This window comes from Pseudopipra pipra, chromosome 9 (genome assembly GCF_036250125.1).
Source record: "Pseudopipra pipra isolate bDixPip1 chromosome 9, bDixPip1.hap1, whole genome shotgun sequence".
NCBI lineage: Eukaryota > Metazoa > Chordata > Aves > Passeriformes > Pipridae > Pseudopipra > Pseudopipra pipra.
Window position 1 is genome coordinate 12,293,807 of NC_087557.1, and position 18,393 is coordinate 12,312,199.

The 18,393-nt window shown below is 34.6% G+C and overlaps 1 protein-coding gene across 1 annotated transcript in view; it reads left to right on the plus strand.

The window, feature by feature from the left end:
* CDC14A (cell division cycle 14A) overlaps window positions 1-18,393 on the plus strand; it is a 56,379-nt gene that overhangs the window by 29,661 nt on the left and 8,325 nt on the right. Inside the window, 12 exon segments of the mRNA XM_064664576.1 lie at window positions 524-590; window positions 2,717-2,779; window positions 5,805-5,892; window positions 7,095-7,325; window positions 9,462-9,600; window positions 11,593-11,749; window positions 13,676-13,791; window positions 14,352-14,399; window positions 15,424-15,552; window positions 16,498-16,758; window positions 16,760-16,820; window positions 17,947-18,026. Coding sequence (XP_064520646.1) covers window positions 524-590; window positions 2,717-2,779; window positions 5,805-5,892; window positions 7,095-7,325; window positions 9,462-9,600; window positions 11,593-11,749; window positions 13,676-13,791; window positions 14,352-14,399; window positions 15,424-15,552; window positions 16,498-16,758; window positions 16,760-16,820; window positions 17,947-17,979 — 1,393 coding nt within the window. The 3' untranslated portion in view covers window positions 17,980-18,026.

The window sequence follows — 18,393 nt, forward strand, 5'->3', positions numbered from 1 at the left end:
TTGTAATTTTCATAGTGGTAGAACTGAGGTTAAGTAATTTTAAATTTAATTATATCTGGATAACTTTGAATCACATCTGTAATCAGGTATCAAAACGAAGGCCTATAAATTAATTCCAAACTAGTAGTCTGTTTGCTTGTCCCTGTTAGACAGTGTAACTCAATTAAGATTTGAATAATGGTTAAAGCAAGCTTTGCTTTATTTGCTGCTGTCATTATACAATTGAGAGAGGATGCAAAGCTTCCTGTTCCAATGTAGTATAAATGATTTGGAAAAGGGCATGTAGTTAGCTGATGTAAAATATGCACTTAAAATTACATGCAGTATCTAATTGCACTTTGAGCTGCGTCTTGGGCAGGGGAGTTCTTTAGCATGAACAAGCTTCTAAAAAGATGTCTTCTTCAGGAATTCAGAGTTCTCAAAAGGAATTGAATAGCTGGAATGTATTCTGTTGTGTGCTGCCTTTCCCCAAGTTCCTAAAATAATTCTGTGTATATTAAATTCATTTGTATTAAATCTATAGGGATGCTTCATTTGGAAACTGCACGTACAATCTTACCATCTTGGACTGTTTACAGGGAGTAAATAAGGTAATAACATTTTTCCTTAGCAAAACAGGTTTAAATTGATTTTTAAATCATGAAGGAAAATACTGTTAAAGTAGCTTAGAAAATCTGATCTCAAAAGGTGTGTGAATGAGTAGTATGCTCTCATGAAGCCTGAGGTACTGAGGACTGTATTTGAGTAGTGCCAGCAGAGGAAGGTTACAGTTCTACTGGCTGGCCTAGCCTTTGACAGCTTTCTGAACTTCACCTCATGACTTGGAACATGCAAATGCACCAGGCCTGGCTGGAGGCAGCTTTTAACAACCAAGGCACTGTGCTAGATCTGCTAATAGATGATTTATAACCACGGGGAAGAGGGACTAACAGGTGGATAAAGTCAAGTGATACAGAATACACAGGTATACTGTGACTTAATCTGAGCAGTTTTTGCATGTACTTGGCCCAAACTTTCCCCCAAAACACTTGGTTCAGTGTTTGACGCTAATCTTTTCAGAATTGTTTAAAAACAATTGAAGCTAAGGTATCTTATTGGTGGTTTGATGTCTCACTTTCAATAGTCCTGGGCAATATTAAGCTCCAGTATTGCTTTTTTAAAAAAATGCTACCTCACATCTTACTTGTCAGCCTTTAAATTTTGTTTATCATTTCCCATTGATCTTGATGAAGGGAGCAGGCTATAGGAGCAGTTCTGTACAGACACTTTATAGACCATTTGTAATCCTTAAAAGTATGGCAAAACAAGTGTTTTTAAAAATTGAAAAAAGATCAAGCTTAATATTTTTAGTTCTGTGGGGGTGGGAAAGGAGCTGTCAGTTAACAGCAAGACTGTAATTTGTGAGGCATTCTACAGATCCTGAAGCTCTGAAGTAGTCAGTGCAGTCATTGTAATTTATCTGCAACAAATACATCAAAAGGACTGTGAGAATCAGTTTTCCTCCTTTCTTCTCATAAAATTTATTACTGAATTTTTGTCCAGTTCACTTACAGAGGAAAAAATACCTCAAGCAGAAACCCTATGCCTTAATTTAAAGTAGTCTTACCTGGATAAATTTGGTGTTCCTGTGCATGTACATCATATACATGTAATTCAGGAGGCCTGCAAGTTCTGGAGTGTAGCCAGCCAGCCATGCTTAAATGAAATACATGTCTCAAAATCAGCTGTTCAGACAAACCTCTCAGTATCTTAGGTTTCATGACAGTCCAGTCACTGAGCCTGTGTTTTCTGGAATAAAGCTAGCTGTGATTTTTGTTTTGTCCTAAAAAGGTGCTCTATATGTAGGAAATAATAGCAGTCTGATGATTATTTTTTTTAAATCATAGATCTGTGATTTTTTTAATCACTCCTTAATCCCAGAATATTGTGTAATATCTACACTTCTCAGAATGGAATAGATTCAGTATAAATACATGCCGAAGAAATGCCTTGTGCCTATTCTTTGAAATAAATTTGTGTTATGAATTCTGTATTCATAGAATTGTTTTCAATATGGTATTATACACAAAACTTCAGTACAAAATTGGCATATTTAATAATAGTACAGTAATCAAATACAAAACTTCTTTCAATACTGTAATAGACACTGTCTAATGTAGTCTAGTGAACTTTATCTGTGTATTAAAAGAAGTAATAAAATGCAGGTTATGCATGGTACTGTATTCTGTACATGCCATTTTGCCTAGGTATTATGGTGATAAAACCAGAGTAGCATATAAAGTATGGAAAATGAATAAACTCTCAATGTTCTCAATGTTTTATGTCCAACTGCATGAAAGTACACTCAAGCATAGAAATCACTGAATGAGTGTATGACAAAAAGGGAATTGCTTTTTACTTGTCATCTGCAATACAGAAGAAAATCACACATGGTGGGGTGGGGAGAATCAGTTTTATAATTTAAGTGATATGCAACAACTTTGTGTCCCATCATATTGTCTTTGAAGGGGAAATAATGAATCTAACATGTTTCAGTGACATTGTTGTAGTTTTTGTTGTCTGTGTTGTTAATCTGTGCAAAATGTAATGTTGTCTTAACAAAAAGGCTTCAATAAACATAAAAATCTAGGGATTTAGTTCTCATTCTCAAAGTAGTATTATAAAATGAAATTATATATCTTATTTCAGTATAAACTGACACCTTGTTGCCTTTTAGGCTTTGCAGCATGGATTTTTTGACTTTAAGACATTTGATGTGGAGGAATATGAACACTATGAGGTTTGTACATTTAATAATGAGTCGAATTTGTTTGGTTTACCTAAAATAAGAGTACACAGTATCCCACAACTTAAAACGTACTGGAAACACATTTTAATTCAAGTAAAACCCAGTGTTCATATGTAAGGTATGTCATGATGATGATGACATTGAAACAAGTATGCTCTGTGTGAAAAACACACAGCATTAACATCCTTGCAATTTCAGTTCATCACATAATAAATCTACCCTTTTCTTGCAGCCTTTCAGGCTTCTGTGATGTCTTTCATGTTTTCCCAGCCTTCCCCCAGGATCCGATCCAAAGTTTCTCAGCTGACTCACAGAATATGTGTTTTCTTGCAGCACTTGTTAGCTGCTTCTTGTGTTCCTAATAGTCCCAAATATATGTCAAATTTCTTTATTCCTACATAGATTAAGGACATTTTGAACTTTTTTTTTTAGTAAAGGAGGCATTATATGGAGATTCTAATAATGGAAATACATACAAAATATTTCCTGATGAAGTCCCAGAAGGCTAACAGATGTCATTCGTTGTTTTACCAACCATTTTACAACTTAAGTATAGACAAACTCTGGTTGTCTCTGGATGCTTCTAGGGCTTTGTAACATACACACCTTTATCTGCTGGAAGAAGAAAGTTATTTCAAGCTACATTACCTTAGAGAAGCTTTAAAATATGCCCGTGCTGTACCTGTGAATTGGGCTGTGTACAGAGGAAATTTCAGGCACAGAAGGTGTATGTACATATGGTCCAGAACAGTTGTATTGAACCTCATCTTTGGAACTCTCCTAAATTCCTGAAATTGTATTGGTTAAGCAGAAAGATATATATTCAAATATTTAGTATACCTCTTGTCTATATATTAAACTCTGTTTTTTTAGACTTGTGTTACTTTACTGTAGCCAGTATTCTTCTGCTATTCTTCCCCTCTATTGCAATTTTTAGAAAACTTGGGAATAGAGTTGCTCAGTCTGAAAGCATCCGTTTTAAGAGCATTTCCTGTATGTATTTCAGATACATACTGAATTACCTCATGAATGTTGAAGACAGTGAAGGCAGAAGAGGAATAAACAGTGGGAAAACATAATTAATAGCACAAATCTGTACAGTATCTGTTGTTTGCGATCAGCAGTCTGTAACAGAGAGCTACTCACAATACTAGAAAGCATTTGTAGGATTTCTCTATCCTGTAATGTTTCATAATGATTAGGTTGAGAAATTGGTATAGCTTTTGCTGAATTACAAAATTAAATGAACAGGAACAAAAATTTAAAGTATTGCTGCTTTTTTTACTTAATCTGTGTACAAAAGGAAAAGGCCTGTTTTAGAAATAAATGGTACTTGGGAATTATTAGGAATTCTAATTCTGCCTATGAGGTAGGCATTAGTTGGCCTCAAAAAAAGTATTATAATAATTGACTAAAGGTATTTCATTATCTTGTTTAATGGTTAACATCATTTTAGTTTGTGAAAAGTACATGTGTGTGAACGATGTTTACAGTATGCTGCTTACTGAGTTTAAGAAGCAAGAACTTGGAATCATCTTTAGTTTTTTGTCCATTTTTTGGTATGTCTTTTTTTTTACACATCATGGTCAGCTTTATGTGTAGATATGTCCTGTGCTATATTTCAAAAACTTTAACTGTTCCAGGTTTTTGCTATGTTAGGTCTTCAAGTGTGTGGTTATGTGGAGAAAAGTTGCATACGACTTAAATGGAGCAGGCTAAAGGAAATTTTATTTCATGTTTATAGTTCTTTTATCGTACTATATTATAAAGGCAGCTAATTCCCCTTTTGTTGGACTAGATGTAAATTACTGAAGTTCTTAAGTTTTTTGAGTAATAATGTTGTTTGCATGTACATAAATTTTAAGCAATATGAACTGCAGATATCTAAGTGATTCTCAATAACCCCTGTAACTATAAAGAACTACTTAATTCACAAATAAAACTGGTAATACAAATACAAAAATACTTCTAACTTAACTGAACAGGACTTCTTCCCTAAAGGGAGTAAAGGTGCTACAGTGTTGAGTTTGTGGTCTGTGACACAAATCGAGCGCGGGGTCCTGGCTGGGCAGTGAGGTTGGCTCACTAGTGCTTATGCAACCCCTGTGTGAGGACATTTGGAGCAAGCCTAATGCGTTCAGCTAAGCCAACAGTTGGTGAATTGATTACAGTGATGTCCATTATCAGAACCTTTCACTCATTAGGATGTTTTGATGAGCTGAGAGCTAAAAACACAAGCTTAATAATGCAGTTGAACTGAGTGCCATGTCCTTAAAAGTCACGCTGAGAATAACTGCATTGCCAAATGAGGAATGAGCAGTCTTCAATTAAAAAAAGAAAAGAAGGCAGTTCTGAACTACAGTTCATGTTACGTATTTCCAAAGAAGCTTTCATTTTTAGCACTGACAGAATTTGAAGAGCCTTTTCAAAGTTTTTATGTAAATGTGAGCAAGAAATGCAAAATGTCAGTTTGAAAGTTTTTTAGAATTTAGTCTTTTTATTTGATTTATACTTTTCTTTGATTACTGGCTCATCAGAGCTTATGCCAATATGTAAATTTCAGTTTCTACAGGGAAAAGATAATTCTTTTGGAGGCTAATTGGTTTTTTATTTGTTTTCTGTGATTTGGGTTTTTTAGCCAGTGCCTTACAGAGAAGCATTTTTCTGTAGTCTTTGATTAAAACATAGAAAAATGTCGGTTTGTCAGTGTTGATATTAATAGGTATCCTAAAACACTGAACACTCTAAAGGAGAAATCTTAGATAAAGGATATGTCAGCTTTTATTGGAAAACTTCAGCAAGTTTTGTTTCCATTTTATTTTATTAAGAGATTTCTGACAAGCAGCTTATGGTTAGTTTGTCCCATATAGATAAGCTAGCTAATTACATTTGAAGCATTTTGTTTTAATGCAGCAAGAACACAGTAAAAAATAAAATAAAATATTGAGTAATTTTTTTAACCTTGTATAATCAGGTATTAAAATGCTTTCCTCTTTCTCTTCTGAAATTTTTGTAGCGAGTGGAAAATGGTGACTTCAACTGGATTATTCCGGGAAAATTTTTGGCTTTTAGTGGACCACACCCAAAAAGCAAACTTGAAAATGGTATGGTGTATGTTTTAATGATATTCTATGATCTTATTTTTCCAGCATGTCGAATTGTCAGAGCAAATAAGAAGATAAAGAGGTTTATAGATCAGTTTTAATCCTGAGAAATAATCATTCAGTGAGCATTTTATATATGATCATAGAACTTAATTCAAAAGGTTTTGGAATTTTTGCTAGAAGAGTTTTAATTCTTCTAACAGTCAATGACTTTCATTCTGTATCAAAGTGCCTGAGAAACTTCGGTCCCTTAATTTTCTCCTGGAACCTGGAGGCAGTAAATTGATACAGTAAATATGCAGAATTAAAGGCGAGTTGCATAAAGCACAGAAGACTGTTAAAAAGTCTGTAACAAAAACCAGGAAAGACTTTAAAAAGAAGCTTGCCTTTACTACTGAAGAACTATTTACAACATGTGTATAACTGAAAATTGCTAAATTAGCACTAACACTAAAATCCAGTTGTGAAACACTAAATAAGCCTCACCCAGGTGAGTGTAAGTGCATATCACAAACCTACATTTTTCTCATTATGTTGAGATTCTAATTGCATTTATTAATGCATATATGACTTGTCCTAAGCAGCTGTGTTGTGGTTGGTTTTTGACCTCCCTGCCTGTGCCCCCATCTTCATCTAGAGGATCCTTTTGTCTCTCAACAGAGAACCAAGGCAATAAAGCTTTTTTACTGCAGCATAGGGCAAGAATGTCTTTAGTGCTGCAGTTTATTCTTTGACCCGTTTGTTCTTTAACTCTTTCCTCTCATCCATAATATAGATCAGCACTCTATTTTCCTCATAAACAGTGTTTCCTCTTAAAGCATGTTTTTATTTTCATCTGCAGTTTGGCTGTCTGTCTGTATATAGACAGCTGTTCTGAAATGCTGAGTTCATATATGTGCCTAGCTTTATGTATAGAACCCTCCTTGCAGAGGGGAGTGGGGGCTAAACAGGAGACAGCACAGTGTTTCACACATACTGTGCTTTAACATTCTTCCTCCTGATACTTTTTTAATAATAGTGGTCTTCATGAGTGTTTTTTGACAATTTTTTATATCATTTAACATGTTTATTTTGAATAAAATATTAAAGCATTTTTAATATTAATGTTTATCATTCAAGGAAGGTTTGGGGGGCAATTTTCACTAGTAGGGCTTTGAACTTTATCTATGGTGTTCAGTGATTGTGGCTTTCTTTTTTTATAGGTTATCCCCTTCATGCACCTGAAGCCTACTTTCCCTATTTCAAGAAACATAACGTCACATCAATCATAAGACTAAACAAAAAAATTTATGAGGCAAAACGCTTTACTGATGCTGGTTTTGAGCATTATGACCTGTTCTTCATAGATGGAAGCACACCAAGTGACAGTATAGTTCAGAGGTTCCTGACCATCTGTGAAAATGCTGATGGTGCCATTGCTGTACATTGTAAAGGTGTGGGCACTTACTTCTCAGATCAAAGTTCAAAATATCTATAAATCCATAGAGTTTATCCAGAAATAAAGCATTTAACAAATAACACTTTCTGGTTGTGAAAGTAATATTGCTTTATGATACTTGACTAAATATATGCCAAATATTTGTTATTTTCATGTGTATATTAAGTTCTTTCATCCTACACTGTTACTTTCAGCAACTGACAATCTGTTGTTCATTGTTCTGTTTTTTTCTTAATATCAACTTGAAAACATGAGATTTAGTTGATGCAGGTTTCTCCTTTGCATTATGCTTTTACAGCATTATGATAATTGGCTAGGAAATGTAAAAGACTAAAAGGTTTTCTTTGTGCTTTTGGACTGTTCTACATTTTTCTGTTGAGTATGAATTCCACATTTCAATTTAATATGAGTTATTGTGATGCTAGCATTTCAAACCAGCCTAATTCAGCAAATCAGCCCAAAAATACACAAAATATGCTTAGAACAAAGGCTTTGAAGGATTCAGCTTGATTTATGTTTCGTGTTGTGTAAAGACATTGTGGAGATGAATGTCTTGCCGATCAGAAGCAAGAATGATGCTATTCATAATTTTCCTATGAACAATAAACATGAATATCAAAGATAAATGCTTTATTTGCTAACAAGTTGTTATGGTTGCTAGAAACCAGAAATTGTGGCATTAATAAGCTGGACATCTGCTATTTGGGTAAATGAGAGTATAAACTATTGATTAGCAGGAGTACGTTATTCTCCAGGTTTGGTTGCTAAAGGAGTATAACATAATTTCTATTGAGATATACATGTGCTTTCTAAACTGAAGTATTTTTGGTCTTTTGTCTGACCATTTAATAAGCAAACTAACGATCTTATTCTTTTTAGTTTTTTACAGCCTTCTAGATAAGCCTATACAAAGTTAAATCAACAGCTAAGTCAGACCTAACTCAGATTTAATATATTGCAGAGATATTCCAAATACAGCTTTCCAACTAGAAATTGGTTGTCCCAAAAGTTATAGAAAAGTTCAATGCAAAGGATTATAATGGAAAGTTTGTAAATTAGCAGGAAGTTAAAGAGCAGAACTGAAATCGATACTTCCCCTTTTAATTGATTCTTCAGATCTTGTCTTCCAGTGTAAAGTTACAGAACCTCAGTTTGTGAACTTCTACCCTCATCCTTTTACCTTGGTCATCTTCACTTTCAAAAAAGGGCAGGATTTAGTTATTGGTTAAATGTAAGGAGCTCGTGGTTGTGTATGGAATTATCAGCAGATGTCTGGCTGCTTAGGGAGTTTCCATGTGGCTTGTTGTTGGTGCATAAACAACAGTCAGCCACCATGAGACTGCAAATTGCCAATATTGTACTCAGGGGAAAATAAGGTTTAAATGGGGTGCTGCTTTACTAGTCGACAAGACACAGGGCTAGAAAGAGATTAATCCTCACTCTATAGTTAGAGATTTTGCTGGTATTAAAGCTAGTTTTTCTGTCTCTCTGTTCTCCCCTTAAAACATGGATTACTTTGTGATTTGGGGGGCAGTGGGTTAAATTATTTTAAGCTATTGATATCTAATATTATGTCCTGGTCAACATTAATTGTTCTTTATATAGATAGCGGTGAATAGTTTTTTGAATAAGTTTTGTTGGTTTCACAACAAAACTTTTTCAAAAAGAAAAAGCCACTGGCTCAGAAGACATGTGCTCTCTGTGATGTGCATGTGTATTTGCACCATACCATGATTTTTAAGTATGTGTGCTGGCCTCTCAAAGGTACTTTGATTGTGGTTTTTTACTGGTTTTATAAATATAAAGTTGGTATTCAGCTTGATCACAGCTTTTTTTAAAGAGTATCAGCCTTTTTTTAAACAAAATATGAAGTAGAATTGAGTGGCACAAGTGATTGCTGTTGCATGCATTCTTCTAAGCACTGTTTACTTTTTATAATAATGAAATAGTTGTTCTTATATCTACAGCACTGCAATCCAATTATGTGATAAAGGGGTTACTGAATCACAAATTCTTTCTTCAAATACTAAGATGGTGAATAACATCACATAGAAGTCTTCTTACATCCCATACTTTTATTTGATAACTATGAAATGCTCACTACTGACTGTTGATACTTGTGTTTCTGTAGCTGGCCTGGGGAGAACAGGAACACTGATTGCCTGTTACATCATGAAACACTACAAGTTCACACATGCTGAAGCCATTGCTTGGATAAGAATATGTCGACCAGGCTCTATTATAGGACCCCAGCAACACTTCCTGGAAGAGTACGTATATATGCACCTTCTTTGCTAATAAGAATCAGCTGCTTCTCTACATTCTTTTCCATCTTGCATTATTTATAGGATCTGCTTCGTCTACTGACATTTGCACATTACTGTCTGTTCCATATATTTAAGGTTAGTTAATATGGGATTGAAATCTAACTTACTCAGAAGCCATCAGCTCCTCTGGAGCGCCGTGCACTCTGTCCCCTTAAGGGCCACACGATCTCAAGACTCTGCATGTTTGTTTCTCAGGACTTTAGGAGTTACACCAGTGTGTTGGAAGTGGACAGATGTGGACAAAAGATTAAGTCAACAAATAGGATTTATTAAAATATTAACAAAGGAAGAATAGACTTTATATGTAGTCTGTGACTTAAAATGAATCTTAAAATGGTATCATTGATATGTTTTTTTCTTTCTTGTAACTAAAGATTAAATAAGTTCTCGGTAGAGAGCTTATGATCTCTGACAGATTCCTTAGCATAATGTATGAAACATTTCTGATTTGAATCTAATAGTTGTCAGCAAAACAAATGTATGGTTTTAATACAGCTTCAGATTTGATCTTGACTGGCAGTGAGTAGCAATGATGTAGACATTAAGTTTAATGTCATAGTGGTTTCTGCATTGTGCATTTACTATTACAGTGGTTATGCTGCTATTTTTGAGCTGATACCCTGAAAATATTTACTTGGAGGCATTTTCCCTGTTATGAGAGAAAACATTTTAAGAAAACCTACTACAAATTTGTCTCTTTGGAAAAGAGAGTATTCAGCAGCTCTTCCAGACACTGTGTGAATACAGTCAAAGATGCACCAACCTTGCATCTTAAAATCAATAGGATATCAGAGAAAGAAGTATTACTGTAATGGATAAGAGAAATTGAGCAAGAATAGGGACTTTTATTTATTATCCAACTAATGGGCACTCCTGTATTTGAGAGGTGGCTTGCTATTATTCAGAATACTGTGAATCAGTATTCTGAAAAATACAAGTGTTCATTGGAGGCAGAATAGTCATCTTCACACTGTGCTGATGCTTGGATGATCATACATTCTTAAAATACCTTGCACAATAGAGCAAAATGAGGAAAGGTAATAGATAATGTGATTAGTAAGTGCTGTTTACTTATAAGAAAAACAAGGCCCATGTCTTTTCTTGTTTTGATGGATTGAATACTTGGTTTGATTTTATAGATAGGCAAAGGTAGTTCAGATTTTTTTCACTTATACTTACATTACTCCTAGCTAAGAGCTGTAGCATTGTTCAGTAAGAATTTTCTAATGTCCTAAGGGTAGTAGAGAACTGTTTCAACAATCAGACAAAATTCAAGCAATGTCACCAGTAACGTCAAAACGGGATTGGGAAGAAACATCAGTTCCATCATTCTAATATAAAATATCTTGCCCTCAGGGCTGCAAAGTTGCATCTGACAAAAAGGTAAACCCTTTCAGCTTTGATCTCCCAAACTTCATAGATGTCAAAGCTTCATCTCTTAGGTTCTTTGAGGTTTAATAAAGGGGGTAGTTCGGGGGTTTTTCTGTAGAAACACTTCCACCCAAGTATGTATCAAATCAGTTTGTTACTGTGAATGCAATTAATCTTGAAAGATTTCAAAGGTATTTAATTCAAGCATGTTTTCTAGGCTACCTTTAAAATGTAATTGCAAATTCCTGTTTAGTTAATCTCTTTTCCCAGAAGGATTTTGTAAAATGAAGTTATTCCACCTAGGAATGAAGTTTTAGTACTTATAATATTTTTGTGATGACTACACACTCGTTTGGTGATTCAGGGGGTCTTTGGTTATTATTTTTAACCATAGTTTTGGGGGTTTCTTTGTTTGTTTGGGTTTTTTTTTTTTTTTTTTTTGTGATAGACATTCAAATTCTTTTTCAGATGAAGATGCAAATGTTGGCAATCTGTTTTCATATTGGCTTTTTTATATTTATGAAAATTTGTTGATATGAATGGATTTGGTTTTGTATCCTAAAGGAAGCAAGCAATGTTATGGCTGGAGGGAGATCACATCCGATCAAAGCAGAAACAGCGAGTAGTTGATGAAAACATTAACAGAGTCCTTTGTGGCTTGAATGACATTTCCATCAGTGACAGCCTAAATAAAGTACAAGACTTGGATCAATACAGGGAGGTAAGTGTTCTTAGGAAAAATTCCAAACAGACTGAAGCTGAGCTTTTAATAACTAGCTGTAGATAACTTTTAGATTTTTGAGGTTTAGGCTTTTATTAGTATTAGATTGCTTTTTCTCAGATAAATTTTTTTTTAGTTTGTAATTAGAAAAAAGATCAGGTAATATTTAAAACTGTCATAGGTGATTTTGTGAACTGAAAAGGTTTGCATTATTTCCAGGGATTCCATTTCTTTCAGGGATTTCAGTTCTTTGAGAATGAAGGAAAACAAAAAATCAGCTTTCGTTCCTATTAGTTAAAAACTTATTCCAAGTTTCTAATTAAGAATGCATCGGTGTGTAAACACCCATCCCTTTATCACAGTATTATGCATGGATGAGGTGATGTGCACGTTTAGGGTAAGGACCTTATGACGACTTTCTGGGAGCACAGGCATGAAGTCTTAACTAAAGTGAAAATACTTTTGTTTCTGGAATAGTAAAAATCCTAAACTTTAGTTTCCTACACTATCTGTAAGAAACAGTTTAGATTAATTCCGTCAAATGCATTTCATTAATCCCTTCTCAGCTCTGTAATAACTAAAGAGGTTTTAGGTTGCTGATGGAACTCTTTGCTTGATGTGAAAGACCAGGGATATAGTGAGCACCTTCTTCACATAATTATTAGTATAAAATAAAATAATCATCTGTCATAATCTGGAAGAACATCTTGAATGGATTTCTGTACAGGTACTGTTTCCCTATATTTCACTTTTTTACAGATGTCACATTAAAGTTGTTCAACATTCAGTTTTCAAACCATTTGACTTATCTCATTATTTCTTTGGATATTTGGTTATATCTCAAGGCCTCATTAAAATAGGGCTCTCTAGAAGCTCAAAACAAAGTAATATTCCCAATCCCAAAAATGCATGAGGTCAAAGAATCAGAAGAGGGGGCAGTTATATGCAGTAACTGTAGGGCAGGTAAAGACTGTGAAACAAAATTTATCAGCATGTGGCTGAATGATAAGTAACAATGGCCTACCATATAATCTCCAGTGAAATCTAGCTAAGATATTTGTATTTTCCTATAATTAATGCAACAGTTAGACCATCACATCATTTTATCAACTTCTATCATATTATTACTTCTGTCAATCTTTTATGTTGGTTAATGGCATAAACTATTGTTCTGTTTTATCCAAAGCACTGAGTTCCCTTAGGCACAGTAGGAACTGTGGTAAAAATACTTGATCTAGGGTCAAATGAAGTATAATTGGTATTATTGTATTTTGAGATGAATCTGAAATTGTAAATAGGCATTTAAACACTCTATTTCTTAGACTGTTTAGTGTTTTCTAAAGCTAGAAGAAATAGGATAAAACTCTGAAATCTGTTCATTCTATATTCCTTATTAAGTTCACATAGGAAATTTTTTTTCAAAACTTATTTTTCTAGAGATCATGACAACTTTTACTTGTTTATTTTTTAAATGTAGTAATTTAGTAAAGTTGATTTTTAGTGCCTCTTGCAGGACATACAGCTTTATCTAAATTTCTTCCTCATTTGTGCATAACATAAAATTTTGTGTTACTGCTTTCCTTCCGTGCTGATGATAACTTTAAAAGTACTTATGGACGAAGTAGTTGAGGTTTATGTTCTACAGAACCAGATTTCTTTGAAGTAAATAAATGCTGGCATTAGACTTGAGCATCCTGAACTGACTTTGAGGTCAGATTCTGCAAAAATCCTCTGTGTGTGTGTGTTTGTACAGTGACACATTTAATCTGCTGGAGCTATGGGAAGAGTAGTGCCGATGTATGCAGAGGACTGTAGATTAGTCTTTTAGATTTTAATCTTCATGAAGGAGATGTTCAGTTCTTTGAAACTACACTGCTCCAAAGGATTTGATATATTCTCTTGCTTGCATCCTTTTGTGTTTCCCAGAATGATTTTGAAGACAAAGCAGATGTGGAAACTCAGAATGGCATGACACAGGGGGATAAGCTCAATGCCTTAAAAAGTCGGAGGCGGCCTTGTTCTGCTACAACTGGAGCTCTGAGGTAATTGTCATTCTGAGGTAATTTGCAATTTTAGATTCTGTCCATGCTATCAGATCTATGTGGCAAGTACATGATCTTGTTTAAGGCAGTGGTACTAACTGTAAATTGTACCACTGTCTGTGGTGGAAATTTCTCTAGGTATATATCTATTAGTTGCAGATTTGGTTTAATAATTTCTTCTTTTACCTTCTTTTCCCCTTCTGTCTCTCTGTTCAGGATCTCTTCTTACTGTGTAGCCATAAAAGATAATGTAAAAAAATCTGAAAACCTTCACATTTCTATTTATCTAGCATTCTAAAACTTACGACTTGAACAAAAATATTCTTCAATGAACTTAGTTGTCTTCCTATAATTACTTTTCTGAACCAGTAAAAATATGAACTGTGAAAATAAACCTGAAGTACCTGTCTGCTGTTTACCTGTAAATTAAGATAGTGACTGTCAATAACTCTTAATTCTTGGTCTTGTATTTTAAGCCAGCCTGAGACATGAAAATATACTTTGGCAGAGGGGAAAGGCTTTTTATCCTTGGATAAAGACTGCTGCTTTTGTTTCTTTAGGCTGCAAGACATGAAACTGCACACCAGGTCAATATCACAACCCTTCAGGTATTAACTTTAAAGTTCTAGTTATAAATGTGTACCACTTGACTTGGGTCTTAATTTTCAGCATTTTCGGTCATAGTTATCACATCAATTGATTAGCAATTTCTGGCTTACAAGAATAGGCAGGTAACAAAGTTTTTGAAACACCTGCAAATTGCATGCTTTACCACATTGAATCTAATATACAACATATAAGACAAGATTTCTATCATTAGAAAGCATTAATACTGAAAAGAGCACAATTTTTTTGGTTTTGTGACCTGGATTTTTGAGTTGGATTACTCCATATGGCTAACATTGAAAATGTCTGTTTTACCCTTTCTTGGTAATTAAAGCTACTTCTGTTTAATGCCATTCCTTCTGTGCTTGTATTTGGAGATTTGTACCCAAGTTCTTTGATCTGTTAAGGTCTGATCATGATAATATCCCCTGGTCTAAGGATGGAGAAAATTATTGTTTTAATAAACTATTGTAGGCAGCCATAATGGTAACATTATTGAGTAGTCCAGTGTAACATATATACAGCTCTGTTTCAAACCAAGAAGAATTTGATCACACTCTAGAAGGAGCTGTATGTTCTGTGCAACTTTGTGAAAATGTTCATGCTGTCATTTGGAAATGATGATGATCTCATGAAAGCTGCAGTGTCATTTTCTTCTACTCATACTCAATTTATAAGCACAAAAAGTATTCTTTCTCAAATTCACATTTAATATCTATGATAAAATTTACAATAAATCTATAAAAAATGGACACTTGGCCTTTGTAAAATATCAAAGTGAAAAGTAGCCTATAACTGTATAATAAGGTGCAGCAGGGGAAATTCTTGAAGTGGAATATTTGGAAAATTTTTTTGAAAAGATACTTGAAAACAGCCAAATTGTTGCATTTTTGGTGTTCTCAGACTTGAGAATTCCCATTTTTTAAAATACCAGTCTATATATTGAAAGACTAGACTGTATGTGTTTGAGAGGTATATTTTAATTATAAAACCTTGCTTCTCACTAAAACTCTGCACTCCTTTTAGACTGAATACTTCAGGTAGCACAGAAGGATCCATGTCTCCTCTGAAGGCCTCCAAAGTGATGGCAGTTAACTCACCATCTGCAGAAAGAATAAGCAGACTTGCCACATCCTCAGGATCTAACCTCAAAAGGTTTTTTTCTTCTTCTCATTTTGGTTCAAGCACTTACCGTATTCTCCACTGGTTGTCAGCACACGTGCAGTCTGTGAAGCGCTTGCTGTTCTTGGGTGTAAGAAGGCTTAAATTTATTTACAAAGTCATTTGCTGTTCCACGAGCCAATCTTTAGTTGCCTGCAGATTTAAAAAACAAAGAAAAGCTAAAACCTGTCCTCCTGGTCTGAGCATTTTGTTGGGATTGTGTTGTCAGAAACAGTATTACATTGCTAAAGTTTTGGGTTTTTTTTTTACTTACGTCCATTCGTAGACATTTTGCAGGTATTCCCACAAGTGAATATACTGTTACTCTCAGAAGAATACTGAGTGGTAATCAATATGACTTTTATGAACCTTTGATTTATTGCTATTTATTTCCATTATTACTGTTGTCCTAAGTAATTATATATGTTAAATGAAATTTAGAATGATAAATGCATTTTTAATAACTCTGGGCACAAATATTTACCTGAAGAGAGTAACTGACTTGAGATATTTCAGGACACCCTATTTTTATTCTCAGATTTTATCATATTACTTCTTGGTTACTTGAAGGCTTATACCACATTACTGATTTCAAGCAGCAGAAGAGGAGTTCCTAAACTGTCACATGTACAAAAAGTACTTCAGCATAGATCAGACACTGCCTAAACCTTTTAACACGATCTCCTACATGTGCATATGGTTTGACAGAGCTGAAAGCTGGCCATGGTAGTGCTGAATAAGCTAAACTTGGGAACTCCTGACAAAGAATTCTGCTTTTCATTACTTAGGAGCTAGAAGATGAACCTGTGTGCGAACACAAATTATTTCAGAACGGTCTGTGTTATTCACCTAATGCCTTCTGAATTGTCTGTTACATTTTTGTATATATCTCTACATACCTTGTGTATATTTTTTTCCCTGCATGTGTTTTCCATTCAGCGTTTCCATAAACTCCAGACTAGCCAGTTCTCTAGGGAACCTGTATGCTGCTTCAGATGATGATGGGAGCAAAATGACATCATCGTGCTCTAGGACAGGTTTTTCTGTAAGCCATATCTCCAGCCACCTGAATGGCAGCTTGCAGCTGCCACACAGAAATACCCGTGAGCTGAACAACAACTTGTACAACAGAAGCAGCAGTAGTGGCAACAACCTGAGCAGCCAAAGCAGTTTGCACAGCGCCGTGACAGATGGGTACGCACCAGCCTTCCTTTATGGGCCTTACAGCTCCTCCAGCACCATACCAGAGTCAATTAATTCCTGTAAGTTCATACTCACAACAGCACTTCCAGGCAGCTGAGTGATGCTTTTCTGCCTTGCTTCTGTGAGCAAAACTGTCGCAAAAAAAAAATCTTAACTCAGCATAATTCTCTGACTTCCTCTAACACTTCTGAACAGCACCTTTATCTGTTATCTTTTTAAGTAATTATCATTTCAGCTGGGGTTTTTTTCCATGTCTTTTAAATATCTAGTACATGGAAGGTTCACTAAAATAAGTGACTCCTGAACTTTCACACCTTTTCTGATTTTTTTTTTTGATGGACCATCCTATCCTTTGGATTTTTTTATTTCAAATTATGCATAACATAGTTTATAACTTTATTATGTATCTTTATTTTCATGCAGTAACAGATTTAAAGAAGGTTTTCTATGTATCATACTAAATAAAAGGTAAACGTCCCTAAAGATAGGGCTTATTTGAAAGATTAGTCCTCCTGATTTGAAACCTAGTCCTTTTCTAACACCAAATGTGAAAAGTATTATAGAGCAAGATATTTCTGATGGTTTCACATTGCAGCTTTCGTTCCTCAACAACTTTGCTGCCTTGGACTTATTTTATGCTCTTTTTTTTGTGTGAAAGAGTCTGTATAAAGAGGATGCACAGATAAATTAATGCAATTTGAAAGTGATTCTATACAAAATGCAGAGAAGAGAGACTAGAGAAACTCCCATTAAGAAATCAGAAATAACTTCATCTAATCTAGGGAAAAAATAAATATATCTGCTACTAAAAATCTAAAACCAATTTAAAATTTCTAGTTTTCAAAGATTTGATATCCTACTAATTATAAAACTTAGTGCAGTGTTTTTAATAGAGTATTTTGCCTACAATTATTTGAACCTGTCAGCCTCTGTTTACTAGTACTGACACTTCAGATTTTTATTTTTTTTACCTGCTGGAAATAATATTGTCTTTGTGTATAATTAACTTCAGAATATTGCACCTCTCTCTCCTATTTCAGTATAAAGAAAATTTTAGTGTTACACCTGCTCCTGGTTTTGAGTGTGGTGAGTCTCTGTCTTAAAGCAGCTAATAACACACATTGCATGTAACTAGGATGTCAGCTGAAAAGATCATTCATGGGTTGTGTTCTCTTTTTCCTGCAGAAGTGGAGGACCTACCCCCATGTTAACAGCTAGGATGTGGCACCTCTTACAATTCAGAAGCCGCATGTTTATAGCTCGGGGTATGAATTGCACTTTCTGAGGATAGATGGCAGTAGGAAATAAATTCTCATTGTCCTATTGTGGAATTAAATTGCATGTGACTGAAACCTAACCTACATACAAAGTATATTGAAAATGGAGTTAGTTGGGGGAACTTGATTCTGTGTTCTCTTTTAAGTCAGTGGCTACTTCCTACTGTGGTAGGATGTGCTTAACCTAAAGCAGCTCTTTAAAATACTTGATGCTTTCAGACTCCTTGTTTGAAAAGTACATTTAGCTTCTTATCCACTATAGCTTATCTGGAAATAAATGCTAATATTCCATGATCTCAGGATCACCAAGTCATCTGCACTGAGTTTAAACTTTACTTTAAACAGCAGCAGTAAC